Raw genomic sequence first — 18,623 nt, 5'->3', positions numbered from 1 at the left:
ATTTAAAGGGGTTGTCCACTACTGATTTGTGGTCCTGCAGATCAGCTCCTATTGCAGTGCCTGGCAACAGCCACTACACAATATATAAAGCTGTGGTATTCCGCTCCTTATGCTGTTTACTTCCAGTCCCTGCCAGAGGTGGTTGGTGGGGGTGCCAGGTGTCGGACCCCCACTGATCTTACTATAGCGTTTCCAAAAGATAGGCTTAATAAAGATGACTGATTGGATTTTCCCTGCCCTGGTTCTGCCCTTTTACAGCCGGTCTACACTTCTGCTCCCGGGAGCCTGTTGATGACGTTGCGGAGAGCCAGAGGCACCTAGGATGGCGGATGTAGGAGTGTAGACCGGCCGCCACCAAGGACTGAACCAGAACCGCACAAATCCAATTGCTCTTCTCTAGTCATCAATTCTTAAATATTTCACCAGTTTTTACAAGACCCAAACATATCGGAGCTTGTGACGGCCGACATCCAGAGAAGACTGATTGGGATTTACAGAAGATCTCCACACTCTGATGAGCAGCAGAAGACACCGAGCGTTGGGCGATCCATATATATATGGCCGAGCGCAGCACCGCTTCTTCTCATCACAGTCCTAATTTATGGGTGTATCGTGTTCAGGACGTCTGTTATTTCAACATTAGGACACTTTTTTTTTTCTCTCTCTCTTTTTTGGGAATCAACCCAGTCATCCGAGCTTGTTTATCTTCATCGTAAGGACAATGAGGCAGGCGATGCCAAAACACATCCAGCTTTGATTTTTCTTAGAATAAAAAATAAGCATTTCAGGTCTTCAGCTGGATTACAGATGTTGGGGGCTTTTGTAGTTGGTTTTCTGGTTTTTGAAGATTGCCTTGTGACAATGTTTCCAATATGCGCACAAGTGTCGAGGAGTGCAAGTAAAAAAACAGTCTGCCTTATATTGAAAGGTTATCAAAGATTTCTCAAAATGTCGTTTATTATCCATGAAATCTCTTCTGAGACTTCTGCCTGCTTTCCGTTAACGAGGCTTCGCCACCCACAAAGACACATCCGCGTTCCATCGGGTGAACGCGAACAATGCAGAGGTTGGGCCAATGTGTTTCTGTTTGTTATCTTCATTATTGGAGATCCTTCACAGTCACCAGATATTATGTTGGATCCATAATATATTACACAGCAAGACACTTAAAGGGGTATCCTTAGAATTGGAATTATTCCCTGGCCAAAGAATGGGGGATCCCTTCTGATCCTGAGGAGATCCCTTATTGATCCCTGCTGATCAGAGAACAAGTGCCATGGGTGTGTCAGATTTGACAAACAGTCATACTGGATGTGGCTGTAGAAGGTCGCTGCGTTGACCTTGCAAACACCTTCTTGATCTTTTCATCATCCCTCTCCCTTTAGGACCCAGCGGTGATCTCCACCTTCTGCTGCTAATTAACACACCCTTGCTGGATCCTTAAATACACTCAGTTTCTCCAGAGAGGTGATAAAGTAAATTCCTCTGTTCAGGTCTGGAGTTCTAGCAGTCTGTTAGATTCTCCTTGGAGTTCCTTTGTGGATTGTAGTCATGATCACTCTGGTGTCTTCTCAAAGCTAAGTGTATCCTTGTCTGTTTCCCTTGTTTGTTTGTTTTCAGTTGCAGTGGGGGCTGATTAATACTCACCCCTTCCCCTCCCTACCTAGGGCTTAGCTATAGGGTCAGCCAGGGCTCAGGTATCCTGCTCAGTGATAGGTGAGGAACCTATTTAGGGACGATAGGGGAGTCAGGGTGTCATTAGATCTGCTTAGGGGTCTCCACTCTCCCTTTCCCTAGTTACAGGGCTTCCCCCATTTCCCATCGTTGTACGCTGGGTTCTTCCTATACCTAGCATGACAACAAGGCTTTGCAGAATGGAGCTAAAGTGCTGAGGTCATTACGGTAATGTAACAGGTTCACTGTAAACAGGTTCTACAGTAGTGCTATCGGGACAGAAAAGCAGAACTCGGGAAGGAAACCGATCCGTCCTTTGAAGGAGAAGAAACGTGTCGGGAGAACCCTTTGACTATAATGGGGTCTGTTTGGTGACCACTCATACTTGATGTCTTTTTCAGGCGGAATCCGGGGCGGCGCCCATAAAAAAACCTAATGCACAGCAATGTCAAAACGACACTGCTGTGTGCATGGTCAGACTTGTGTCACTTCTTTTAACTTCTTCAGAGTTTGGAAACCCAGACATTCTAATTCTTCGGTGGCTTTCACTGAGAAGCTGCCCCCTCTCTATACTTCATAGTACAGAGGAAAAGATGGCGGGACAGCGACAAAACCGACATGAAGCCTCTGAAGGGAAACGACCGCCGCCTTCTTCCTGAAACGGATTTGCCTGGGAAAACTCCATGGCTGCAACGGTGCCTAAAAAGATACAAGTTCTATCCGTGAATGTTGTATTTTTTTAAAGGGGTTGTCCGGACATATAGTATTATAGTATAGTATTGATGACATATCCTCGGGATAAGTCATCAGTATCAAAATTGGTGTGTGTCTGACACCCGGCAGCCACACTGAACTGATCAGCTATTCTCAGCACTCACAGAGGCCGGATGTAAACAGTGAACGGAGCCGGAATACCACAGTGCTGGTCACTGCTTAGTGGCCACTGCTGGAACTGCAGCTCAGCCCCTATTCCCTTCAGTCTAAGTTGAGCTGCAGTACCTGAGTCCGGCCACTACAGAGCGTACGGAGCTGTTTGGTTACATCCGGCTGCTGCTGAGAACAGCTGATTGGTGACTGTGCCGGGTGCCGGATCCTCACTAGTCTGATAGTGATTTCCTATCATGCAACCCCTTTAATAAGTAAACTTTTAATTTAATTGCCTTTATGAGTTTTTCTGATGAAGATGTGGCACTCAGATTTGTCGGTGTGGCCACTTCCACCCTTTGGGCCTCAATCAGATGTCGGTGGTTCTCGTATGAGTGCTATTTGTGGTTTTCATGGACAGCGCTCGTACCTATAAAGCGATTTAAATGTCCATGATTTTTCGTGGGCCAAGCGATTCACAGAAAATCACGGAGATGTCTGATTTTGATCCGAGCATTGGGTCAAGTCTAGTAGGATGACATCTCACTGTCACATAGGAGAACGTGATATAGATATAGATATATTTTTTCTCCCTGGATGAGAAAAACTGATGACACTCGGACCAACTCTGATCAAAATAGTCGGTCTGGTTTTTTTGCACGTGGAAAATCCGGATGTGTGAATGAGACCTTAGTCCTGCTGTTGGTGTACTCTTCGTGGTTGGATGGTCCGGTCATTACATACACAGATCCATTCTCCCTGATGTGAGCAGCGGGTTCGTAAGTCACTAACCTGTAACTCAATCTCCAGCGCTTTCATCTTGGTAAGAGAAGCAGGGTGCTGACTTGTGCTGTGCGCAATGTTGTGTCTGATGGGGATTGTTATGGTGAGCCCCATCTGTTCGCAGTTTAGGGCTTCTTCTTATGACCTGAACTAGATGAACAATCTTAATCATTTCTAAAGGTGAGAAGGAAATTACACTATATATTACAACATTGATGCTCTGTGTGGTTCTTATTAAAGGAGAACTCACGTCAAAACAGAAAATCGAATACCACATTACTCTGCGTGTTCCTTAAAGGGAACCTGTCCCATTGTACGTGCAGTCTGATCTGTGTACAGCACGGTATGGAGACGGAGACGCTGGGCAGAGTGATGTATGGGATTGTGGGAATAGATTCAGTAGAACTTGTATTTTATTCATTGAATTTCCTGGTGTCTATATCTATATTAGTCCAGTGGGCGGTCCTACTATGTAAATCACTGAATAGGACCGCCCACTGGACTCATGCAAACAAACACTAAGGATTTCAGTCAATAAAGTGCAAGTTTTACTAAAACTTTTCTCGTAAAAACGTCTAATATTTTGAACAGCTCCTCTAGCTCTATATCATCCTGACCACAGAGACCATTTTCAGCACGACAGGTCCCCTTTAAAGGGAGTGTGACACGTCCGCGTGCTCTTCGTTTTTTTCTTGGCTGGATCCATACACACACGTTTTAAAAACGGATCCGTGTTTCCCGTCCATATGTCTTGTATAGCGACTGCTCAGGTGGCCGACCACTATTCTCGTATTCCACCATATGTATTCCACAAGTGTTTTCTATGGGGGGAGTGGAGTTCGCCGCTATCAGACCCCTCTAGCTGCTGCCTATCTCCCAGGGAGATGAGGATCCGCTAACATGTCTGATCCCTTTACTCCCCAACATCATCTGCCAGAGAGAGTCAGGACACATTGGATAGTCCTACTGTTTTACCCAAAAATAATGTGCTGGCATCAGCATCCTGCAGGGGCATCATATGACCGCTGCAGCTAATCAGCCGCCACTGATCAACCACTCCGCCCAAGCTGGCAACTTCCACTCACATTGAAGGTGGAGGTTACTTACAGCCGATCAGTGGATGCTGATGATATGTGACGCCCCCCATCAGATGTTGATGCCAGGAAGCCGTCGGGGGGGATACATTACTGAATGCGAAGGTGAGTATTTTATTTTTTATTTTATTTAATACCCCAGCCTGGGCTACTTATAAAATATATAGTATTTCTATTTTTTCCCCTTTGCCTTTCTTCTCTATCTTCCACCATGAACCACATCAATTATCTCTTTATTCAATCTTGCATGTGTTTATCACTGGTATAAACAAGTCCTAATTACAGTAATCACCAGTCATTCTGCAGACAATCTGTCGCCTTTCTTACAAGACATCACAGTGTACATGACATTAGCAAACGAGGCCTCATTACCTCGATGAAGCACAGTAAGTGCTACCTATGCGCATTGCTGCTCTACTCTCATTTTCTGTCTGATTTTCCCTTTTTATGTGCTCCATCGTTCACCTTTATGACACTTCTTTGTGTTTTGTTTTTTTTCCCTTATCACAGGAAAACAATCAAGGAGAATGTAGTCACGATTAAACTCCAGAAACAGCTAGCCGACAAGGACAGGGCTCTTACCGAGATGGAGAGCAAGTTCCATCTGCTTCAAGAGGTAAGTTTCTCCATAAAGGGGTATTCCCATCACCAAGATCTTATCCCAATATGTAGTAGGTGTAATAATAATATTATCAAATACTTCCAATTAGAAATTTAGTATAGTTCTTCTGATAACCTCTGTCGCTTACCCCATGTGCATAGCTTCGGTATCCATAGTTACGACTACTAGCAACTAACTGTAACTATATGGGTGGTTGTAACCATGGATACCTAAGCTACTTTAATGCCCTGCACATGGGGAAAGCAACGTACATGATCAGCAGAACTATACTACATTTCTAATTGTATGTATTTGCTAATATTATTATTACACCTACGACATATTGGGATGGGAATACCCCTTTAAATTAGGAACTGAAATGATATTGATGACCTGACCCCCACCGATCAGCTGTTATTAGCTTGGGAACTTACTAAGCCCCTTCCATATTTTTGATAAAAAAAGAGAAAAATCCTAAGTAAAAAACTTTAACAATAATACATTGTTTGTTTAGATTGTTCAATACATTATATGATCCCCCCTCCCCCCTCCCCCCCAAAAAAAGTAGCTTTAAAAAACACAGTCCATCCTGATCTGGATGAAATTGTAGGGGAAGAGACCCTGATTCCAGCGATGTGCCACTTACTAGGCTGTGTGTTGTTGTTTCAATACAATTGTTGTTTTATCAGCAGGAGATTATCACTACAGGACAACTGACCTTGTGACTCCTGGTCCAACCACAATCCCAGAACTGATTTACCAGCTTTCTTTCACTATACGATGCAAACATAACTGCTGTACCCAGTGAACTAAGTGACACATCGCTGGAATCAGGCTCTCTGTCCCTTCATTGTACTGCTGACAGGCTACATAGCAAAAAGCTGCTGACAGATTCCCTTTACAGGCTTATTCCCATGGGATACGGAATAAATTGCTGATCGCCGGGGGTCTGAATACTGTGACCTTCAGCAATCCCGAACTCATGGCGAATTGAGCTTAGGTGCTCATGGTGGCCTCCACCCCATTTATTGTCTATGGTATTACCAGCGTTCTGACAGCCAGCAATCAGCAAGCCCGACCACTATCAGTCAGCATGTGCAAGGATCATTGTCAAGAGAGAGGGAGCAGAGGGAGCTGTAATATGGTACCTGTGATTGTAATCCGGACTGTAATGATAATGAGACTTCTGAAAAGTCTTATCTAAAACACCCCTAGTGGTCAATGTGAAAATTGCAAGATTTCTGATTTATTTATTTTAATACAAAATGTGATATAAAAAAAACAATCAAATAAAACAAAGTTGTAGGACAAATACATTTAAAAAAACAAACCTGATTCAAACAATAGGCCATTTTCTGACACAGTCCCTTTAAGGCCTGAACTAGGCTTCCTTCCTAATAGGTTAGACCTCATTTCAAAGAAAGTGAACGTCCTCGGGTCACTGACTTTTGATTTATTGAATAATGTTTTTTTTTTTCTTGTTCAGATTTTTTGCTTAACTTTTTGCCAGATCTTGGTAAGAGACCCTCTTTATACAGATGCATGACCCTTCTTTATGCTTTTTACATATACACATATGTGTTTCTATACATTATTTTTAGACTATTAATATTTATGTCTCCTACTTTTGATCTTTGTTGCTGGATTTACATTTATACTGCTCTACGCCGGGCTCTGTTCACGGAGAGGCATTTATTCATTAGATCTCTCGTACGCGCGGCCTTATCCAGAAGTGTGGAGAATTAGATGGTCGTTCCTCCTTTTCATGTTCATGAGAGTCTTTTTAAAGCCATTCAAGCAAATGGAGAGACATTTTACTATTCATAAATGTGTGCCAAAGGCTTATGCGCCCGTTTCAAGCATTGTGCTACGATTTTTCTCAAAGGTGGTTCATTTACAAATCCGCTTTCCCTTACCATTGGCTTATATAATTCCTCTGCCTTGGGCTTGTGTCCTCAGTTATCCCATTGTAGAGAGATGACATTGGCCTATCTTCTCGCTTCCTGCTCTTCATTGATCTCTGGTGGGTGATGAAATTATCTCATCTGCTCATTAGCATGGGTGGTACATCTCTCGGGTATTTCTGGCACTCCCATAAACAATTAATGGAGTTGTGGTGTCACACTCCATTCATATTGGTCACTCCAGAGCCCTCTTTTTGGGATTGGTGGGGGGGTTCCAGTGGTGAGACCCTCAACTATTAGCAAATCATTATCTTTCCACAAGCATCTGATTATTATGACTGAGCCCTAAGACTCACACAGGGATTAACAAACCAGGGCAGATGTTAAACCTGCACACCACAGTTTTGTATACAGACTAGGCAATCCCTAACCTGACCCTGATTTTTCCCTGCTTGACCGCAGAGTTTGGCACCGTAAAATAACTCAATGGCACCCCTACTCAACGTCGGCTGACCCCGAGTGTCCTTAACTGCACCCTCAACTATACACCAAGTGTAATCCAAAATCACAGCAACAGAATGGAGTGCACATGGACAGAACGTGAGATACTGGGCTAAAGACAGGTTCACACAATTATAAATGAAAGAAGGAAGGAAAAGAAAGGTTCCCAAAAAGACCTTCAGTCTACATGAAAACCCCCAGACCCTGAATGTAATAAAATGGGAAGATTGCAGAGAAGGGGAAAACGCAAACAAACAGCAGGAGAAGCAATATAGAAAACCACAGCAAGATAATCCTTGACTGGGGAGCTGGGACTCCAAACATCCATCTAACTTGGAATTTTGCCATCAAAGACTGCATGTGCCAGGAGAGTATAAATATTCCCTCCCAAGATGTGATAGGACATACCAAAACAAGGAAGTGAAAACACTTGCACAGAAGCAACACAGCAAAATAAAGCAAAGATAAGAGCATTATCAGCAGTTGGACAAAGACAACACAGGCTGTGGTCAAACAAAAAGGGAAACCGACCCACAGCCAGAGATCACCAGAACGAGTCCCGGAGTCGAGCCATGGCACTGATCTTTTGGTATGTTTACATGGGTCAATGATCTAGAGCTAAAGGCCCCATATATATTAGACTAGTCGAACCTCATATATCAGAGATTTCGGTTAGCTGTCTATTTTGTATGGGGCCCTCCTGATTGCAGGAAATAAGGATTTGGCTTGTCCGATCTCGGTGAGATAAGCCACCAGAGTAGTCTGACAGCGGATCTTTCGTAGAGAACGCAGGAGAGCTCTGAGAGGTTGAGCGCTCCTGTGTGTGGAGGAGTCGGGAGATATCTGCCAGCCACACAATTGGCTAAATCATCTATTGTGCATGGGGGGGCTTAACATTCTTCTGAATACCCAATTATCTGCCCGTTTAAAGAGGTCTTAAGGATCTGTTCACACTGGAATCAGAGTCCTTTTATAAAATGAGTTGCTGTTCCAAACGGCTAAACAACGTAACCCGATGGGCCCCACCAAAAGTCAGTAGGATCTGTCAGGCTCTAGCGGTATCCTTCATACTCATCTGTAGTTGTGGCTTCTCTTGTGAACTACTGCTAGCGTATTACAATAGCAGAAAACTAGATGGGCTTTTAGCAAATCTCATCCACACACTGCAGGAAAAACCCATGTGGAATCTGTGTGGAAATTGTCTTGCATTGCAGACGTAAAATCAGTAACACGTCCATATGTGCTGGGAATCCTCAAACCGAATCATACTCTGCAGTGCATGGGCTAAAATTTGCTGCAAATCAGCAATTTTTTCCACTGAACTTATGTCCTGTATGGACGTACCCTAAAAAATGGACCTGTTACCAGATAGGAATCTTTAGGTAAAGGCTTCTATTGATGGCATCACATCTTCTTTTTAATGTAGGATGGTAAGAAATTGGAAAAGTGGAGATAGTATTGTGACATAAGACAGAGTGTATGCCCTGCTTCTTGCAGGCTTTACACCAGGTGGTGTGGATGTCCTCCAGCCTATGGTTACCATTACAGGGCGGATACACAGTGTACTTCACAGTAGTGTACCTCCTTGCAGATGCGATTTCTTCACTGGTCATCTTACACTACCGGTGCAGTGGAATGGTGGTGACTCCACTATGGTTAGAGGCCACCGAAGGGGTGATCCTACAAGCATCTGAAGACATCAGAGAGGTAAATGTCATTTCAAAAATAACCCCACCGTAGTCTATTATAGTTTTCTAGGAGATCCCTCATGTTACATGGGGGTGTTTGATCCTCCTTTTTATTCTCATTGGGCCACTCTCTCCCCAAGGGTATCTCTCCTCAGCTGGCTGCCTGGGTCTCCTCCTTGCTGCTGGTTTTCAGCCAACTTTGTTTTTATGAGCAGCCTTGTGCACTGTTTTTCAGAGACATTTTGGCTGTTGAGGGCCCCTCTGGATCTCCCTAGTTGGCTCCAAGGTTTTATTTATTGCTTTTGACCCTCATTGGCCAACTACCATAGCAGGGGTGCCACTCAAAAGATGTCGTAGGGTGGGCTTTTCTTATCCTATCAGCACTTTTCCCAACAATTTTTTGGGGAGTGGTCTTTTTTCTGTGTTTTCTTTTCTTTGGCTCAGGGCTCTTGCCTCATTCTGCAGTGCCTACTACTGCATCAGATAGCATCAGGAAGCTTTTGCGAATGAGTCAGATCTTTGATCTAAACCATAGGTAACCTTGCCAGTCTCTCCCAATCAATGGAGCATTTGCAGATCTACTTCTTCCCACAGTATTCTTCCCACAGATCCTTCTCAACATCCCTGGAACATTCCTGGAATAGGGCCACAGTAGATAAAACCAATCTTTTGGTGAAGGCCCCATCCAGAGAGGAGAATCTGTCCAGTCTCCAAAATCACCTTGGATTCCCTGGAACTCTTTGGGTGGATCCTCAACTGACAGAAGTCATATCTAACCCTGTGACAGCACCCAGATTTTCTGGGCATTACCTTAGACACCGGGGTGGGGTGGGTCTTCTCCCAGACAAGCTGTCTGTTATTTGGCTGGAGTGTCTCATTTGCCAACAGAGAATTGATGCTCCCTCCATTTTTCCACGAGGATCCTAGGCAGGATGGTTTCCATCTTAAACGATGTACATTATGCCTACCCATTCACTAGAAATGTCCATTCTGTTTCTGGAAAAAGTTAGTAGACTCCTCGGATCGTCACATCCATCTCCCTGTTCAGGACTGCGGAGACCTCCTTTAGTGGTTGACAGCCTCTTCAGCACTTTGCGGCTGGTTCTTCCATTCCCTCCATTGGCAGGTGGTGACGATAGTCAGTGGTGTTTAATTTTAATTGGAATCTGGGTTCCAGATCAACAACCTTCTGGAACTGAAGGACTTTTTCTGTGCTTCTCCCACTAGTCCCCAAAATTGGGCCATGGCCTTTCAGACAAAAAAAACTGGATCTCTCCTCTCAGAAGTCTTCGTCCATACCTTTCCTGTGACCATCCCCGACGTGGACCACTTTGGATCCTGTCTCAATCACAAGGTCCAACATATGTTGTCAGGTCTCAAGACCGAGGGCCGTTGCAGGGTATGCTCTGGTCATAACTTAAAGTTCTCTCTGCTTTATCACTACCTCCTCCTCTTCCCTTTCTGCACTGTGTTGTCAATTAGGTAAAGGCAGAAAGCATTTTGGTGATCCTAAGAGCTCTGGACTGGCCTCACGGGGCATGGTACTTTTCCCTCATGTAGTTAGTCACAGATGCTCCATGGGCAATCATTGTCCTGACTTTTGTTTGCAATATCTGCTTTTCCTTTCCACTTTGCCTCTGTTGCGTTTAATGACATGGCTATGAAGCCAAGGTTTTGAGTTCCGAGGGTCTTTCTGACTGATTTATTAAGACCATGCTGAAGTCTCATAAGCCTCAATTTGTCTAGGCTTATCACTGTACTTAGATGTCGGTTTCTCTGGTGCGAACAGCAGGGTTTTCATCCTTTGGTTTTCTCCATTCTTAGGATTTTTTTCCTTTCTTCAGTTCAGTTTGAACTTAGACCTCAGCTTTGCCTCCTTGAAGGGACAGTTTACTACCATCTACAGCCTTTTTTAGCACACCTTGACTTATTGCAAGCAAGCTAAAGGGGTTGTTTGGCAAAATGAAAATTTTTCCATTTGTCTTAGTATATTAAAAAAATTACAAAGTGATACTTGCCTCCCAGCATTTTCCTAATACGCTGCAGGAGTCACCGGACCACAGCGATCAAACACCGCTGCAGTCCTTCTGCTTAAAGACAGTGTGACCTGCGCTGAATCAAGGTAAGTTCTGGAAGACAACTATTGCTTTGTTATTTTTTAATATACCTAGCCACCGAGAAAATTTTAATTTTGCCCGGACAACCCATTTAAGACCTTCATTCAGGGGGTGACCCATTGTGTCTCTTTTTACAAGCATCCAGTGGAAACTTTGGACCTCAACCTTACATAGTTACACAGGTTGAAAAAAGACCTCGGTCCATCAAATTCAACCCATTCTGTCTGTTTCTCAGGAGTCTTTCTTTGAGCCTATTTGCAGCATTTTCCCAAAGTTTCTGTTCTTGAAGGTGGCTTTTGGGTGGCGATTGTAACATACCTGGCGGCGTCCTTGCATAGTGGTCCATCTCCCACTGTGCAAGAGCGCGCACTTGATCTCCTGTCCAGAATATCTCTCTGGCTTCCCTCCATGCTGTCTGTTTGTGTCTGTTTCTGCTGCTTAAGGGCGGCGCCCGATCACTTCCTGCTTTTTGTACCTGCTGTGGGTCACACCCCTTGTGCGTCCTCAGCCTATTGCTCTCTGTCACCTGGTATATAGCTCAACTGCTCCAATCATTCCCTGCCTGAGCATAGTGTTTCATTCAGTGTGTGCTTACACTCTGAAGGTGCCAGGTCCCGTTCTGTGTTCTCTTGTCTGCCTATCCTGGAGGCTGTATTTCCAGGCCTGTCTGAACACGCTCCTAGCCTGTTCCTCCTGCCTTCTAGGGGCCGATTACCTAGACCCGCTCCTGTATCTTGTCTGTCCTGTCTGAACACGCTCCTAGCCTGTTCCTCCCGCCTTCTAGGGGCCGATTACCTAGACCCGCTCCTGTATCTTGTCTGTCCTGTCTGAACACGCTCCTTGCCTGTTCGTCCTGCCTCTCTGGGGGCCGTATTCCCAGACCCGCTCCTGTATTCCGCTGCAGTGTCGGTCTCCTCCGTACACTCAGTTCCAGTCAGAACTCTCTCCTATCCTTTACCTGTTTTGCCTCTATGTCCGTTCCCTTCCTTTTTCTGCAGAGTCTGAACTCGTACCTAACTCCTGCTTGTTGTCTCTGTACTCCCGTTTGTGAGTTTGTGGTCCACTCGCTACTTCACTGCAAGTACCCTGTGGGTATCTGGCTCTGCCTTTCCCTTCCTGTCTGTTCCGTGTGAACAGAGCCCTGTCCCCCCTGCTCAGCCTTGCCTGCTCTGACTCCTTTGCTCACCGCTCCGGCGGTTCTAGCCTGCTCTTACTCCTTTGCTCACCGCTCCGGCGGTTCTAGCCTGCTCTGACTCCTTTGCTCACCGCTCCGGCGGTTCTAGCCTGCTCTGACTCCTTTGCTCACCGCTCCGGCGGTTCTAGCCTGCTCTGACTCTTTTGCTCACCGCTCTGGCGTTTCTAGCCTGCTCTGACTCCTTTGCTCACCGCTCCGGCGGTTCTAGCCTGCTCTGACTCCTTTGCTCACCGCTCCGGCGGTTCTAGCCTGCTCTGACTCCTTTGCTCACCTTTCCGGCGGTTCTAGCCTGCTCTGACTCCTTTGCTCACCGCTCCGGCGGTTGTAGCCTGCTCTAACTCCTTTGCTCACCGCTCCGGCGGTTCTAGCCTGCTCTGACTCCTTGCTTACCGCTCCGGCGGTTCTAGCCTGCTCTGACTCCTTTGCTCGCTGCTCCGGCAGCCTTGCTCCGCTCTGACCCTTTTGCTCACTGCTCCGGCAGTCTTGCTCCACTCTTGCTCACCGCTCCAGGCGGTCTCGTCCTGCTTTACTCTTGCTCACTGCTCCGGCAGTCTCGCTCAGCTCTGACCCTTTGCTCACCGCTCCTGGCGGCCTTGTCCTGCTCTACTCTTGCTCACCGCTCCAGGCGGTCTTGTCCTGCCCTGTTCTCGCTCACCTCTCTGGGCGGCCTCACTCTGCTGTGTTTGTCCGCCACATCTGTGGTTCTGTTCCAGAGTCCCAGTGTGTACTGGGTCCTATCCCGCCAGTGTCCCTACCTGCTAGTGCCTCCCTGTCTGCACTCTAGCTGTGCTTGCCTGTACCCCTCTGCCTGTATTGTTCCTGAGTCCCAGTGTGTACTGGGTCCTATCCCGCCAGTGTTCCTACCTGCTAGTGCCTCCCTGTCTGCACTCTAGCTGTGCTTGCCTGTACCCCCCTGCCTGCATACCCGCCTGCCTGCATACCAGTCGTGCCTGCCTATACCCACCAGTCAGTGCGCCAGCCTAACCAGTCTGTTCCTGTGTTCCCCTGTGTGGGTCAACAGCCGTGTCCGGGGTCTGTCCTGGAGTAGCACCTGGTCCCTCTGCTCGGTTCCTCCTTGGTGCACTGGCGTCGTATGCCGTCGTGCGACCCTGGTCGGATCGGGTGAATACCTAGTTACGCCCCTCCAGGCAATCACTCTCCGGCACGGTCCAGTGGAATCACTCGCACACGCCGCTCAGCCTGGGCGTGTGCATTACAGCGATCAGCTTCCCTCACACGATATCTGAGCTTCCTGCACTCTTCTTCAGGGCTCCTTTCCTTGTTCTCCATGAGAGCAACTTGGTTTTATGCCCCATGCCATTCTTTCTTCCATAGGTGGTTTTGGCCTACCACATCAATGACAACATCATTCTCCACTGCTTTTGCCCATCTTCCATAAATCCCTAGGGACATTTTCTTCACTGTCAGAATATGGTCAGAGCCGTTAGGTGTTCCGATTTCGGTATTCTGATTCTGTCTTCATAATCCTTGTTCGGCCGTGAAAGGGCCTGTTGGCCTCCAAGGCAACCATTTCCAAGTGGATGAGGTTGACAGGTTTTTAAGCCTATAAGCCCGTAGGTACATCTCCACCTTTTCAGTTTACGCTCATTCCACAATGGTAGTCTGGGCCTTCTGGGCTTCCAGTCATCAGACCTCTATTTCTCAGGTCTACAAGGCTACCACCTTGGTCTCTGTTCACACCTTTATCAAGGTTCACTCAATGACTTCTGCTAGTGCTAGCTTGCGACATAAGGTATTACAGGCCACGGTTTGTTAGGTGGTCCACATGGTAAGCTGTTGTTAAACCCACCCACTGGGACTGCCCTAGGATGTCCCATGGTCCTGTGTTCTCCAATTAATAAAAAATATATTTTTGTAATTACTGTACAGTCCCTTTCTCATTGAAAACATTAGGGAACACAGCTCCAAGGCTGTTCCTTTGTTCTCCTCTCCTGGGTTCTTCCAGTTATTGTTGCCTGTTGGCATTTTTTTCTTCCCCGGTTCAGGTCCCGCTTGTTACAGAATCATCCTTTTTTAGGGGGTTGCTCTCCTACTGCTTTTGGCACTCACATGGGCTCCTAGTACCAGAGCGTATGTACGAGGGGCGATCCAAAAGTAATGATAATCGGTTATTTCTATTGCACACAGAAATTAAAATAAAATGTTTTCTTCTCTCTTAGGTACCCACTAGTCCAGGAAAAAAAAAATCACTTAAATAGGCCACGATTCCCCGGAGCTACATGCATTTGAATAGGAACTGCCGAGGAGTGAACATCAAAATGGAAAAAAATTAGCTCAGAGCCGTCATCAAATACCTCTGCTTGAAAAAAATGACTACCAAAGACATACACAGCGACTTGGTGGAAACATTGGGGGCTCTTCTCCTCCATATTCCACAGTTGCACGCTGGGCCAAGGAATTTAAGCTGGGAAGAACATCGACGGAAGATGAACATCATAAAGGACGCCCATCCACGTCCCTCAATGAAGAAAACGTGAAAAAAGTTGAAGAAGTTGTATTGGCCGTTCGAAGAGTGACTATCAGGCATGTAGCTGAGGTCACAGGGATCTCATATGGCAGTATTCAAAGAATCCTTGCAAAAGAATTGCATATGAGAAAGGTCTCGGCGCGTTGGGTGCCAAAAATGTTAACCGACGAGCAAAAGAAGAAACGAGTTGACATTTCAATAGCAAATCTCGAAAAGTTCCAAGCAGACAGGGAGAATTTTTTTGTCACATTTTTTGACCATGGACGAGACCTGGATCCACCACTTTGATCCCGAAACGAAACAACAATCGATGACATGGAAACGAGCCAACGAACCGACGCCGAAGAAATTCAAAGTGTCAAGCTCAGCATGGAAGGTTATGGTGTCCGGTTTTTGGGACGCTGAAGGAATTATTATGGTGGACTATTTGGAGAAGGGAGCCACTATTACGGGCTCCTACTACGCAGAACAAATAAGAAGATTGCGGGAGGCTATCAAGGAGAAAAGGCGCGGCAAACTGCGGGCTGGAGTGCTGTTTCACCAAGATAACGCGCCGGCTCACAAAGCTGCAGTTGCCATGTCTACCATTCAAGAAGCGGGCTTTGAACTGGTGGAACACCCCCCCTATTCGCCAGATCTAGCCCCCAGTGACTTCTTTCTCTTTCCTCGGCTCAAGGAACACCTCCGGGGCAAGAAATTTGACAACAATAGCGACGTGATAACCTCTGTTGGGGATTTTTTTGAGGGTCAAGATCAAGAATTTTTTTCGAAGGGAATTCTAAGTTTAGAAAAGAGATGGACTAAATGTATAGACTTGTTAGGAGACTATGTAGAAAAATACATTTTTTTTGACTATATTCATTGTGTTTAGTATTGATTATCATTACTTTTGGATCGCCCCTCGTATATTCACAATCTTGTGTTTCCCAATTAATTCAAAGAAAAAAGGGATTTTTATTGTAAGTAAATAAATGGCAGCTTCAGAGTGAGAAAGGACAGGAACTTTAGTCCCACCTATTAGATGTAGCAATCCTAAAAGTCAATATCGACCCTTTAACGTGCCTCGCCCATGACTTAGGATTGAAAGCCAAACTGGAAACTCCATTTGCTGACATGTGTTTTTGGGTGTTTTACCCCTCATTAGTACAAAGCTAATGATATGGCTGGGTGAGAGGCTTCTGACCGGAAATCTAAAGGGTAAAGTTTCTCCTTGTGGAGAGTGCCAAGTCAGTGTAGGGAGACTTATAGGCCATGAAATATTCCTCTTGGAATTTAAATATGCAAATAGCTTCTTCATAGTGAAAGAGAACAGAATCTCTAGTGTATGCAAATGGAGTTTATTGTTTGACTTCTAATCTTGAGTTAAATTGCAAGGATCGTTAAAGGGGTGATATTGACTTTTAGGATTGCTACATCCAATAAGTGGCACTAGATTCTGTCCTCTTTCTCTCTGAAGATGATATTTGCATATTTAATTTCCCAAGGGAGCATTGTATGGCCTATAAGTCTCCTTATACCAAGATATCCTCTTTGGTGTGTATATATGCAGGTTAACACTGCTACTATGACACAACATGTACATGTCCATCACTCCACTCACCTTCATATGATGGCTACAATACCCTTCCTCCAACAGTGCCATAGCTGTTGCATTACACATTGTAATAATGGCAGAGAAGACCCTGGTGGACCAGTCTAGGCTTGCTTGAGATCCATCTTCCTACAGAGCGTTCATCCATCAAGTCGCCATTGTTCGAGATCGAGCTGAAGGCCTTTAATAATAATCATAATAATAAAAGGAAGATAGATGACCAGGTTGATTGTAAATGCAGCTATCTAGTTAGGAAAGTAAGAAGGTGATGGGCTTCAACCTCGCTAAATATCTGCTTTCTTCAGGAGAATAATGGTTGAAGCTCACAGACTTTAGACTCGCCTTTCGTCTTCTCACATATACCAGTATCTGTGAGAACATCTGATTTTTCCATGTGTTGTTGTAGATCCAGATCTCATTGCTTTCTTACATTGCTATCCACCAGAATTTAAAAACCGTGAAGATGAGTCAAGAAGCCTTTGTGATGGAAGTGGAGAACCTCAATGGTCAGCTAAAAGAAGAACGCCTGAAGAACTTCCACCTGGAGAAGCAAATGCAGTCAAACACCTTCTCCCAGCGCAGGGTCGAAGAGGTCGGTATCAATGCTTTGATATAGTGGACTCACGAAGTATATATTATAGTATGCATAGTGTCGGGCTGCGTCCGTAGGTTTCGACACATTTATATTTTATATACTTGATTCTGTAAAATAATCCATATGAGTTTCCTGTTGGTCATGGCATGTCACCACCATATGCCATACCTTGGGTTCTTCTGTTTAAAGAACTGATTTCTATACGCCGTATGAGTTGATCGAGCATGGTCCAGAGTTTGTGATCCTCACTTTGTCAGAGTGGAAAGCGTATCTCACTATTTATTAACCCTTTCACGACCTTGGGATTTTCCATTTTTGCGCTTTCATTTTTTGCTCCCCTTCTTCCCAGAGCCATAACTTTTTTTATTTTTTCGTCAATATGGCCATGTGAGGGCTTGTTTTTTGTGGGATGAGTTGTACTTTTGAACGACATCATTGATTTTACCATATCCTGTACTGGAAAATAGGAAAACAATTCCAAGTGCTGTGAAATTGCAAAAAAAAAGTGCAATTCCACAATTGTTTTTTGAGTCTTTTATTTACCACGTTCACTGAATGCTAAAACTGACCTGCCATTATTATTCTCTAGGTCATTACGAGTTCGTAGACACCAAACATGTATAGGTTCTTTTTTTACTTAAAAAAAAAAAATGGTGCCATTTTCCGAGACCCGTAGCGTCTCCATTTTTTGAGATCTTGGGGCTTATTTTTTGTGCGTCGAGCTGACTTTTTTAGTGATACCATTTTGGGGTAGATGAGATGTTTTGATCTCTCGTTATTGTATTTGAATGTAATGTTACAGCAACCAAAAAAAAGTAATTCTGGCGTTTTTTTTTTCTCATTATGCCATTTACCGAATGGATTAATCCTTTTTATATATTGATAGATCGGGCAATTCTGAAGGCGACAATACTAAATATGTGTATTTTTTGTTTATTTTTAATTGTTTTATTTTGAAAGGGGGGTGATTTGAACTATATTTTTTAAAACATTTTTTTTTTACTTTTCACTGTGTTCAATAGTCTCCATGGGAGACTAGAAGCTGCGATCATCAGATCACTTGTGTTACAGAAGTGCTCATCTGCTATGAACGCCGACTGCTCGGCTATGACAACCACAGGGGTCTCCTGCAGACCCTGGGTTGTCATGCCAACCCATCGGTGACCCGTGATCATGTGACTTGCGCGCCGATGGGCAGGTCTTATGACGCGCTTCCGGCGCGTGCATGTTAAATGCCGCTGTCGGAGTTTGACAGCGGCATTTAACATGTTAACAGCCGGAGGTGGATCGCGATTCCACCCGCGGCTGTTAGTGGCACATGACAGCTGATCAGATCAGGTGTCATGTGCCCGAAAAGGTGCGGGCTCATCATTAGTGCCCGTACCAAAGAGCGGAAGGCGACCTTGGACTTATCTATATATCCAAGGTTGTAAAGGGGTTAAAAGAGTAACCGCCGTTTTACGTGTTTTTTTTCATAAATCCATAGTACATACGAAAATAAGAAACTTTGTAGTATAAGTTGTGAGAT

General features: G+C 45.1%; 1 protein-coding gene across 2 annotated transcripts in view; it reads left to right on the top strand.

Annotated features, from left to right (window-relative positions):
* The window catches only part of RPGRIP1L (RPGRIP1 like), a 148,884-nt gene that overhangs the window by 41,436 nt on the left and 88,825 nt on the right, over positions 1-18,623 (top strand). For both annotated transcript variants that reach the window (XM_073659380.1, XM_073659381.1), the window contains exons 7-8: positions 4,926-5,031; positions 16,946-17,092. In XM_073659380.1, coding sequence (XP_073515481.1) covers positions 4,926-5,031; positions 16,946-17,092 — 253 coding nt within the window. The remainder of the gene's footprint in view (positions 1-4,925; positions 5,032-16,945; positions 17,093-18,623) is intronic.

Source organism: Phyllobates terribilis, unplaced genomic scaffold, assembly GCF_046119375.1.
Source record: "Phyllobates terribilis strain yellow unplaced genomic scaffold, ASM4611937v1 Scaffold_13__5_contigs__length_258822181, whole genome shotgun sequence".
In the NCBI taxonomy this organism is placed as follows: domain Eukaryota; kingdom Metazoa; phylum Chordata; class Amphibia; order Anura; family Dendrobatidae; genus Phyllobates; species Phyllobates terribilis.
This window is presented reverse-complemented; position numbering and strand designations above follow the sequence as displayed.